Here is a 12,013-nt window from a genome sequence, read left to right on the forward strand (position 1 = left end):
GAACTGCAACAAGCTGCATTAGCAAACAGCCTGCAAGCTACATCCCCTCATATGGAAACAGGAAGGTTTCCATAGCAACAGTGAGCAGCAGCCACCTACCTAAAATTTTAGTGATGTTTCAGCAATCTGAAGTAGTTTCATTAATTCCAAAACCAGTTTGATTCAAAGAAGTTCTCCAGTTTCCTGGCAGAGAATTAACATATGGAATAATATGTCAGTAACTGAAAACACCTTGAGAGCTCCTGCTGCTTTACAATTTTGTACAACCAGGCCGAGGAGCCTATGCCCTAAAATCTTAGTCTCCAAAACCAGCAATGACAGACTCCTCCTCATTACAGGACCCTGTTACAAGTTGAATGCTCATGAGTTTGCTGCTTTCGTTTGGCTAGTCCCACACATAGAGCAAGCAGAGAGTGCCAGACTGACACAGCTATGTACAAACCAAGAGACAAAATTAATTTCTTTAAAATATTTATTTTTTTGGTCTGAGAGCACACGGATCACAAGACCATTGCACACATTAAGCTGTCTCCTCTTTTGCAATTCGATCTTTCTTGAGTGGTCCCTGAAAAAAATAAAAAAGAAACCATGTAAACAGCAGCCTACCACATCACATCCCAGTCATAACACTGTAATTTCTTTTCCTTTTGCTGAAAAGAAATTAAGGCAAAAAAAAAAAAAAGCCCTCAACGTGGCAGCCTGTTGGAAATCCCAAGCCCCATCCCCTGAGCCACAGATTTTGGGGGAAAGTTGAGCTTAGCACAGCCTTGCTGCACCAGAGCCCCGAATTCAGAAGGGACAGAAGAAATGCTGGTGCCACCTTGTGGAGAAGCTGCTGTGCAACCCCAAGCAGCCAAACCACACTCTGACCCAGCCAGCAAGAGCCTCACACCTAGGACTTCCACCCTCCCTTCTCCAGCAAGTGACAAATTGCCACCCCTGGCACCATCCTCCAGAGTTGTTCTCAGAAACGCAGTGCAGAGCCACTCCATACAGGTGTCACTTCTCAGTGCTTGTTCCTCACCTCATCACAGACTTGTGCCAAAACATGGCACCATGTGTTGTCACAGGGGAAGGAAGACCCCAGCCCCTCCTGTGGTTATAACCAAGCCGGCAGGATGAACCATCTTGACAAGAGGGAACGGCCTCAGTTGCACCAGGGAAGGTTTAGATTGGATATTAGGAAAAAACTTCACTGAAAGGGTTGTCAGGGATTAATTAGCACAGGCTGTCCAGGGAAGTGCCGAGTCACTATCACTGGACATGTTTGAAAGACAGATAAAGGAGGGCCCTAGGGACATGGTTTAGAGGTAGACTTGACAGTGCCAGGTTAACAGTTGGACTTAATGACCTTAACGGTCTTTTCCAACCAAAACTATTCTATGAGTAAGCTGTTTCTGTTTCACAGAAATTTGGCCCTGTGGCAGCTCAAAGGTGAAGCTACCAACTGCCATTAGTCGAAAGACTAATCCAGAAAAATGCAACAGAAAGCTGCCAGCTTCAGAAAATGTCCTTACCATGAAAGCCTTCTTCTCTTCAGCTGTCTGGAAGCGGCCATGACCAAATTTAGAGGTGGTGTCAATGAACTTCAAGTCAATCTTCTCCAGGGCCCGGCGCTTGGTCTGCACAAGCAGGGACTGCAACAGAGATGCCAGGTGAGTACACAGCAGCATCCTTTCAGACTGCTGGCTGCTTTTCCTTATCACCTCTTTGGGTAACACCCTCCTAACATCACTTTGACCTCATGCTTCACGTACTACTGTGTGTAGGGAGCACTTGCCCATAAGCCAGCCCACACCTTTGGCCTTCAAGGCTGAAGGCTGGTCAGCTCACACCAGCAGGAGAGCCCAAGTCTGCCTGCCCATGTCTTCAGGATCCACAGGAATTCTCAACCCTTTGCTACAGTTTGAATTAACTGGGGAACAGACCTCATGCTCCTCCCGAGGTCATTAACATGAGGTGGGCTCACATGCATGTGTCCAACAACAGCCTTCTAGTCTTTTCCTTCTAGCTGGCTGCATGAATCCCCATGGCAGCAAGCAACACCACCTGCAGCAGAGGCAGTGCAGCCAACTGAAGCTGCTCCAGCCCATTTGACAGCAGGCTGCAGTACTCACCTTGCGCAGAGTCAGGACCCTCTTCTTGGTCCCAACAACACAGCCTTTCAGCATGATGAAGTCATTGGTCACCTCACCATAGTGGACAAAGCCTCCCTGAGCAAGGAGAGAACAGTTAGTGCTCTGTATAAAGCATGACCAGTGATCACATCTGCCTACAGCCTGATGTTCTCACCCCACTTCTGTGTCTTGGCCACTCCCACATTCATTGAAATCCTGTCTCCAGCAACATACTTGGCTGCTAGTAAGACTTTTGCTAAGAACAGCAGGAAGAGGGTGACAAAACAGCAAAAGCTGCTCTTCCTGCTACACTAGTTCTTATTTATTATTTCTGGGTTTGTGACATCCCTCTATACTATTGCCACACACTGAATGCAATTAGCAAGTTACACAAGTCAATACTGAGAATGACTCAGCAACACCACCTCCCACAGCTGCCGAGTTTTTCCTCAAGAGCTCTTCACCCAATCATTTTGCATCTTGTACCAGGCCCACTTGCTCTTTAGGTTGCAGCTCACAACAAGACTCTCACAACACAGCTCCAACAACTAACTTACCAGAGGGTTAATGCTCTTGTCAGACAGGTCATAATCAGTTGATGCATTGTTTTTGATCAGCTTTCCATCCTTGATTTGGTAACCCTGGCCAATCTTGTAGATCTGAAAACATCAAGAATTTCTACTTAGGCACTTTCTCCTGCCTTTTGCTATCATCAGCCAAAATGAGAAGAATTCTACACAGGGCTGGAGAAAAAAAATCACACTTTGAAAACACCTGGCCATACAAGAGTGTTATGGTTATCCAATATCAGAGATTACAGCTAGTGCCCCCAAGATGACATTCGAACAAACACAGCAAAATGTCCAAAGCAAAACTCTCCACTCTATTTGCTCTCCTGCAGCGAGTGACCTTGGCCAGCTCTCGTTTCCTCCCAGCAGCTCAGAGAAACAAACCTTCTTATTGATCTCAGTCCGGTGGTGGTAGCCCTTCTGACCAGCCCGGGCCACCGAGAAAGCCACACGAGCAGGGTGCCATGCGCCAATGCAGGCCACTTTGCGCAGACCCCTGTGAGTCTTGCGGGGCAGCTTTTTGGTGTGCCAGCGGCTGGTAACACCTGGAAGAAACAAAAGCAGTGTTGCTAACCACTGTCAAGCTGAGATGTTGACAAAACTGTTTAATCAGAGTTTAAGCCACCTTTGAAGCTGCTGTACCTGGGCAACCCACAGAAACCCAGAGCCAGCATCCCAGGAATTAACCAGATTTCCTGGTGAAGTGGCCTGTCCCTGATCCACCCACGCTCCCTCCTCAGCTGTCTTGGGTTGTGTTCTCAGAAGGAAGGCAGCATGGAATGACTCCTCACAGATATCAGGCGCTGTGCCCAGCGCTTATTCCATGGTCTCATCATTGAACTGTGACAGCAGTATGGATTTACCTCCTCAGCTCTTAGCCCCCAAACTTGTGAAAACTTAATTAAAATCTGTATCCAGATCACAAAGAGAACTTCCACACATTTACCTTTATATCCCTTGCCCTTAGTGACTCCAATGACATCTATCATCTCATCCTGGGCAAAGACAGTTGACACAGGCACCTGCTGTTCCAGCTTCTCCCGTGCCCAATCCACTTTCTCAGCAACAGTGCCACCATTCACCTGGATCTCCATCAGGTGAGACTTCTTCTGCCTCAGGGGAAGCAAACGCATCTAGGAAACAAAGAATGAAATTTACCTCCTGCTCTTCCAAGATGGAACACATTAATCATCCCAGTAGCATTCCAGTCATTATCTGATTTTCTAGCTAAACAGATCCTTTTCCAAAATATACTCCTCCAGCCAAACTTCATCCAGGAAGGACAAGAGATAACGAGGGGCAACGGTTTTAAACTGAAGGAGGGTAAACTTAGATTGGACATAAGGAAGACTTTTTTTTACTATGAAGGTGGTAATATGCTGGAACAGGCTGCCTGGAGAAGCTGTGGATGCCTCATCACTGGAAGTGTTCAAGGCCAGGGTTGAGGGGGCTTTGAGCAACCTGATCTGGTGAAAGATCTCCCTGCCCATGGCAGTGGGCTGGACTAGATCTCTTAAGGTCTGTTCCAACCCAAACTACAATAAAGCCTGCTACAATGGACACTTTGGGTAGGGTCACTTTTACAGTTACTTCTACTATAATTAGCAGAGAGGGACTGATAGGAGTATCAAGAGCAGCTGCAATACTACCTTTGCTGTCTAGCATGGGAAACAAATTCTAGTAAAATTAGCAATGTCATAACTAGACATCTTATTGCACTGACAAAGATTTAAGTCTCCCAAAAAATGTGGCAGAGCACTGATGTTTAAGACATCACTGCATGACTCAGTGATACACCTCCTCCAGCTGAGCAACAGAAGCCACAAAGAGCCTGAGTATTTGCAGTCTTGACAGACCCAGCCTGAAATTATGCTGACCACACAAACCTCAAAGTGTTCAGCCTGTTAATTAAGAGAGCCGGGATCTACATGGTATCTGCACATGACTGAATCCAAGAAGTTCCTATTACAGGGCAGTCTGTTTTGAGCACTGCTTCAGAAGACTGGTAGGAGTTGCCCTCAAGACTCCTCAACCATCCTGTGAACTCACACCATACAGAATGAAAAGTACTAGTATTTATATAATGCTTAACAGGCTGCAGGGGGAAGGCAGAGGTCTCCCCTACAGAGATGGATCATGTTTTACATTTGCTCTCTTAGCTGTACACCTGAGTCCCACACTTACCTGAGTGTGAGCCATGACTCTAATAACCTGGCAGTATTTCTTCATGCTATTGAAATCTTTCTCCAACTGCTTTTTGCCCTCCTCATCTTGCCATTTCTTGCAGTATTTGGTGAAGGCCTTCTTCTTGGACTTGTGCCTTCAGAAGCAGAGCAGAGACAAGGTTTGGCTGAGCCCTTCATCAATCCCCTGGGGAATGGGGACGAGCGGAAGGAGCTGCCACCTCAGCTGGTTTTGGCTCATTGCCAGGTTCTAAGGACACTGGCAAGCGGAGCCTGGAGCTCATCAGACAGAGGCAAAGTTGCCAGAGCTGAGCGGAGCTGCCATGAATTCCAAAGCACATTAATATTCACAGTACAGAAGACAAAAGACTGTAGAGAGATGTTGAACAATAACAGAAAAAAAACAGATCTTTAAAGCAATTATCAGATGACTGCCAGTTGTTTCAGTATACTGTAATTTCCCCCCTTTTAAGCCTAAACTATGCTTGACAGTAGGGTTGTTACTCTAACACACTTGAGATCATTATTGCTTTACTCTGACATCTTTTCAGCCTGCAAAGCTCATAAACAGGCTGCAAGCTCTAGACATGCTGGAGCCGCACTTTGGCAAGTGCGCAAGCTTTGAAGCACAACAGTGCCTGGAACAGTCATCAGAAATAACACTTGTCTTCCACTTTCCTGAGAAAACAGGGCTACAGTCAGGACTCGACACTCAACAACAAGCGCCAAAGGCGATTTCCTTATGTCCGCCCGTCGAAGTATCATCACGTGTAGCCTTTTAATGAGATCTCAGGCAAAAAACAACATTGCCATAAAGGACACTAACTAAAATTATGCTGTCACCTCCCAGAGCCATTTCTACAGCCTACCCCCTTATTAAGTCGGTTCATCAAGGCCAAACACTAATTGTTGTAAAGGCTTTTCAAAAAACTGTACTAGCATAACGTGCAACCTAGCAGAAAAAAAAATAAAGCATGGTATGAGATTAAGGCAATGAAGTCCTGCTCACTTACCAGTTCTTGTAGAAGCGACGCTTACACTCATCACTGATGTGCTCAGCAAAGATGGTCTTGAAGCTGCGGAGACCGTGAGGAGTCTGCACGTAGCCCACGATGCCCACAATGACCATAGGAGGTGTCTCTATTATAGTGACTGCCTCAACCACCTCCTTCTTGTTCACCTCTGGATTAAGACAAAAATACAGCACAACAATTAACACCAGCATCGACTACTAAACGCCTCCTTTCTCACTCACAAATCCTTCATGTGAAAGGTCAAATGATTTAAATTCTTTACACAAAGATATAGAAGACACATGGTAAATAGACCAACTGTGAGTAGTAACTTAATGCCTTGCAAAAATTTGAGGCTGGTTCAGCAGGAAGCACAGACAAAGCCTGACAGGCAAAAGGGATGGTAGCAAGTAACAAGTCTATATTCAGGACTCTACAACCAGGAAAAAAAAAACAAAAACAAAAACAAAACACCAAAGGTGGCTTATGTCCACCCATGAAGAAAAGGGTATCCTAAGTAGCCTGTTACAGTACAGCTAAACCAAGCCATCAGGTCACTACACATCTCAAACAGGACCATTAACGTAACAGCCACTGCTGTGAAGTCTTGCTGCTGATACATCACTTGCTTTGAAGTGGGACAGGTTTGGGTGCTTTATACCCCACCCACTCAAGGACTTTGAACACAGTGAAGTCAAGCCAGGACTAATATCCAGAGTTACCAACAAGGAAGTCAACTTTCACCAATCGTAAGAAGAAAACTACCTCCTCTATTCAGAGAATTTTAATACATACTGGAACCAGGTCTGTCGACTTCACGGACAATGTGGGTCATGCCAGCTTTGTACCCCAAGAAGGCAGTGAGATGGACAGGCTTGCTGGGGTCATCCTTGGGAAAGCTCTTCACCTTGCCCCTGTGCCTGCTACTGCGCTTGCGGGGCAGGAAGCCCAGAGACCCGTGCCTCGGAGCCGAGAACTTGCGGTGAGACTAGAGACAGAAAATAAACATTTAGTGCTTGCTATAGAGATTCACTTATACCCACTAAAGGACCAGGGCCCATTCTCTTCTTGCCTTTTAACATTATGTATATACAAGACATTCTGCATTCTAGAAAACCTTCTCATTATCAGCTGTTTGGCTTCTGAATTTCATTATGTTTTAAGAACAAAATCCTCAGGCCCCAACCACATAGTTCTTAGATCTCCTTTCAAGCTTATTTTAAGACATTACTAAGTGCTACTCTAGTTAGGGAACCACACAAGCTGTAGTTTGATCAGAGCATGCCACCAGAACTTCAATACACCCCAGAAGCCTACAAAATAGAGGAGCACAGACAACTTACAATACGTTTCAATGAATCAGCACCACTATGAAAATAAGCATCATAAAAACAATTTCAGTTTGAAAAGCTGCAGGAAGATTATTTTTAACATCCAACTTTGAGCTAGTCACTTTGGGAGGAAGTGCAGGGTTTTTTTTCTAAGTTATTCTCCTTAACTACCAGCCCTGCAGCTTCTCTCCGCAACCCAAAACCCAAGTAAGGCTGGTTTCTATCCAGATAACTCTTAAGCCCAACAAAGAATTACCCATCCAATCTCACATCCAAGTTTAGGAAAATATTGTGTAGCTAAACAATAGCTACGAAATACATCTTACTTTTAAAAAATACTCAAGTTGCCTTAAGCAAAGTTTACCGGCCCCCAACGGGTCTGCTGTTAGTATTAACAATCCGGTGGCAGGGCCAAGCAGAACTAAATTTTGACACCTACATAAGACTGAAGGCTGCCACCACAATTACCGTCTCATGAGTGAGATAATCAAACACGAAATTTCATCCTACAGATGACAAGGGTGAACTGCATTATTAGACTGATGGCTCCATGTGCTCGCACCCCCCAGCACAGCCTCACCACCCCAGCAGGGGCGAACAAGAGCAGCCACGTCTCGCCTTAACCCCGCTCCCGGCCCTGACCCGGCCGCCTGCTTGGACAGACCCCACTCCCCAGAAAATGAATCTTTCTTAAAAAATGGAATGGAAACCCCGCCGTGGGCAAAGCGTCCCCCTGGTCGCGCCTCCGCCCGCTCGCCACCAAGACCCCCAGCGCCCTCGGGCACCGAGCAGGCCCGGCCGGCGTCCCCAAGGCACAGCCTCGCCCGCCCACGGCGCCTGCCGCAGCCGAGCCCCGCAATAAGCCCCGCGCCGCCTCCCGCAGTGCCGTGGGACGGCAGGAGCGCGGCCGAGCAGCCGCCGGGGGCGGGATGGCGGCGATACCCGAGGGATGGCGCGGCCGGGCCCAGGCAGCGCCTGCACCCGCAGCACCCACCATCTTGTCCCCGCGCCGGGCCGGAAGGGCCGGAAACGGCCGCGCGCACTGATTTTATAGGCGCCCCGCCCCCGGTGACGTACGGCGCGCCGGTCTCGCGAGAGCGCCGTGGGGCGGTGCGCGCGTGGCGCTACGGGTGGGGAGCGCGGCCAGAAGAGTGCGCGGCTGGTGGGGTTCGCGCTGCTGCCGCTCGGCCAGGGGAAAAAGTATATACCACGTTATGCAAAGCCGTGACATCCCCGGGTCACCGTTCAGATCCATATAGCGTCAGAAAGCGTGTCCCACTGCAGTCCTCCCCGTAGAATAGGCCTGATGTTTCCTTTCCACATAAATAATGTGCTCGTTCTAAGGTGGGACATGTACCTGCCTCAGCAGAGCATCCGAACACGGTGTTTAATCGGTTTTATTAAGAAGCTACGGAGTGATAGGAAGCTGTAGTGATGCCTGTGTCCAAAGGTGCTTGGCAAATCTTAACCGTAGTTTGCAAAATACATTAGACACTGTGAAGAAATGCAGTCACAAGAAAAAAGTAATTTTAAAAATTAACATGATAAAATAGGTTTCACTGCTAACATTGGCACCCGTTACTTTTGCATGTATTTCCAAATAAAAAAAGACGCCAAATAAATTCTGTTCTTTCATGCAGAGACACGTTCTCGGGCCAATCGTGCGTGCCAGGGGCTGTGTCCTGCTGCGTATCCCCATGGTGCTTGGTACAGCACAGCCCCAGACTCAATCAGGGCCTGTGTGTGCTCCTGCTGAATTAATAATAAACAATAAACCCAATGTTAAAGTTATGCCGCAAAAGAGGAACCAAAAATCAGACTTGCTGTTATTTTGCACGCTGTTATTTCTCTCGCTCCATGTGCTGCTGTTCTGGCACACAGATCAGCACCACCAGGACCAGCCGTGTCTCTGGATGATGTTGGCCGGCTCAGCCCACATCAGAAACTCGCCAGTACAGGAGCTGGCACTGGAGCGCCTCTTCAGGGTAGGGGCAAAGCGGAATAGAGGTGAAACCTGAACAGGGAGGGAGCTGGAGGACACGAGATAAATTATTCACTCTCCGTCCCTCAGTGTCAGGAAACTGGATAGGACCCGGCTGAAGAAGCTCCCTCAGACTTCCCTGGACTGGGAAGAGTGTGAGCACTCATGCAGGACAGCTGGTGTGACACTCAGATTTGGCTGAAATGTCCCCTGATGTGGCTCTGGTCAGAAAGAAATCCTGCACTGCCCGGCCAAAAAGGGGGAAAGAGCACCACCCCAAAGGATCTGGAGTGGACCCATATCCAAGGGGCAGGAAATGGTAATGGGTCCGGGCAGAGCTGCTCGCTTTGCCCAGCCGCCTGCCTGCTTGGGCTGGGCTGGCAAAATAGAAGGTGAGGAGGTATCAAGAAAGCGATGCTGTGAGATGCGGTCCCTCCAGACCTCATGAGTTGCACACCCCATTTTTCACATCACTGAAGACTTGGGACATGCATTTGGTGGCTGGGAGAGCGTGGGGCTTCATCCATCCCACGCTCCAGCAGCCAAAGTCCAGTCCCTTTGGAGGAACAACTCCTGGGCACTCGCTCAAAATGTCGGGGTGTCATGTTGCCCCTGGGTCAGCCTGAGAGCCGCATCTGAGGTAATAGGGGCTGAACCCAGGCTTTGGATAACTGGCGTAGCATCTGATATGTGGGTGGCTGGTGAACCCAAGAGCCCAGCCAGTTCTGTTGATGGCCACATCCTGCGGCCTACAGCCCCTCTCTGGGGTAAGGATGCACAACACAAGCAAACCAAGGAACCCAATGAAGCCACGAGAGGGTTGAGATGGTATTAGATATATCAGCAGGGTTATCTGTGGAAAATAACCAAACTGCCGAATAATAAAATCCACGCCCAGCACATGCACAGGCTGAATAAATAGGGAATAAGTAGATAATTTCGTGTTATTGTAAGGAACATGGGCCTTAATCCACCACTGCTTGTGGTACAGAAGGGGATGCAAACCCAAGGCCGTGATGATGATGGTCTGCAGAGCAGGGTGAGCTGGAGCTTCCCACACATGAGGAACACAGAGTTTGCCCCCAAGATCTCCCAGGCCTTACAGACAAGGGTGTGTTTGACAAACACAGCGTCATGGGGAGATCAGTGCCCCGGGGATGGCTCCTGCCCTGCCTCCTCCCTCCCTGCCAGGGACCATGGCACCATGCAGAAGCCATGCCAATTCCCATCGTGGGGATGCTGACCTGTCACATGCAATGTAAGTGCTGCACATTATGGTTCTATCAAGTTACTGCAAACGTCAGTTAAACAGTTCAAGCAAACACCTACCTATAGAGCCAAATCCTGCCACCAGCTGCGGAGGTGGAAGAGAGCTAAGCCATTCCCCATGGGGAGACTGGTTACCCAGCTAGCAGGAAATAATAAAGGAGGGCATTTCCAAGTGTTAAACATGCTTAATCAACTCCCAGAGACCTTCCACCTCCCCACCCCAACTCCGGTCTCTGCAGGTTAAGTAAAACCCAACACTGGAGGCTTTGCTGGAGGGGCTCTGTGTAGAAACCTGTGTGAAAAAGCCCATACAGACTGAGAGGCACTGCATTTGAAGGACGTTTCATGGCCTGCCCTAACCTGGCAGACGGTGGGAAGGGAACCAGTATGAACTGGAGGGCTGAGGGTTCAGTCATGTTAGTGCTACAGTGCATCTTCCCAAAACAGAGCTGCCCCATCCCTGGAAACATTGCAGGCCAGGCTGGATGGGGCTCTGAACAACCTGATCTATTTGAAAATGTCCCTGCTCATTGCAGGGGGGTTGAACTAGGTGGCGTTTGAAGGTCCCTTCCAACCCAAACTATTCTGTGATTCTATGGCTGGATGTGATGGGGGACCAACCATTCTCCACCTCCAACCTGCCCCTCAGAAGATGCCACATGAAGAATGAAGTATGGCTGCTCACTTTTTAGGATGCTACTCCTAATGAGTGACCAAGAGTGGATTTAAATGCTCTTTTATCTCCACATACTTTGCTTCTAGCTCCTGCACTGAGGAATCAGGGAGCTTATTCATAGACTCCTCCAAGAACATGGATTCAGATTTGGGCAGTATGAAGCGGTGCCAGAGGAAGTCAAGCACGTTCCCCATCCCACTGCTGTGCTCTTTGCTCCCTGGCTGCTAACCTGACTCCCTGCAATAGGTGTGACCCGGAGGCGAGTGGGACATAAGCCATCCAACTGGTCATTCTGCTTCATCAGGCTCCATGCAGCACCATCGTGCCGCCTGGGTCCAGAGTGGAAGCAGCTGGTTTTGCTGAGTATCTGGCTTGTTTGGCCATGTCCAAACCCTGTTCATCCAGAACACTGGAGCATTTTGAACACCTATTAGCAAAACCAAATCTCTCCCTTCTTAATTTATCTCCCCTCTTTGATCCATCTCGCCCATTTCATGGAGATTTAGCTTTGAAGTTGGGGACTTTAGTCTTTCTGGGCCCTCCAAAGATGTCCTGGCGCTGTAAGTCCTTACAAAGTGCTCACAGTGTAGCCACCTCTTCCTTTGGACAGTTGCTTCCAGCAAAGCTGCTGCCTGGTTTGAGTTGAGTATGTCTGTAATGAAGAACTAGAGTCATCCTGTGGTTTGCTAGCCAGAAACGTGGTGCAGAGGATCTCTGCTTGGCTGAAGCATTTGGGTAATTGGGCTTTGGTTGTGTTCGGGCTGAAGCGCATGAGCAAACTCAGAATGGTTTTGTCTTCTGCTGCTGAGCTTAGGAAACCATGCTACAACCCACGGGCTTACTTTTAATGTCACTCACATAAATACAGATTATC

At 48.3% G+C, this 12,013-nt stretch overlaps 1 protein-coding gene across 1 annotated transcript; it reads right to left on the reverse strand.

Annotated features, from left to right (window-relative positions):
* Positions 1-454: 454 nt before the first annotated feature.
* RPL3 (ribosomal protein L3) lies at positions 455-8,287 on the reverse strand. Its single transcript, XM_082064887.1, has 10 exons — positions 8,208-8,287; positions 6,678-6,870; positions 5,883-6,051; positions 4,871-5,006; positions 3,633-3,819; positions 3,071-3,231; positions 2,675-2,776; positions 2,118-2,213; positions 1,518-1,637; positions 455-565 (listed from the first exon to the last, which is right to left on the reverse strand). Exons 1-10 carry the CDS (start codon positions 8,208-8,210, stop codon positions 521-523), a joined length of 1,212 nt encoding a protein of 403 aa, XP_081921013.1. The 5' UTR covers positions 8,211-8,287; the 3' UTR covers positions 455-520.
* Between the last annotated feature and the right edge of the window lie 3,726 nt (positions 8,288-12,013).

Source organism: Streptopelia decaocto (assembly GCF_964273445.1).
Source record: "Streptopelia decaocto genome assembly, chromosome: 1".
NCBI classification, from domain to species: domain Eukaryota; kingdom Metazoa; phylum Chordata; class Aves; order Columbiformes; family Columbidae; genus Streptopelia; species Streptopelia decaocto.

What these genes read in the sequence shown, in the direction of transcription:
- RPL3 (XM_082064887.1), bottom strand. An exon ending in AGTCGACAGACCTGGTTCCA is followed by an intron (nt 6,052 to 6,677) that starts GTATGTATTAAA and finishes GTCTTAATCCAG; the next exon opens with AGGTGAACAAGAAGGAGGTG. An exon ending in GGGTCCTGACTCTGCGCAAG is followed by an intron (nt 1,638 to 2,117) that starts GTGAGTACTGCA and finishes TCTCTGTTGCAG; the next exon opens with TCCCTGCTTGTGCAGACCAA.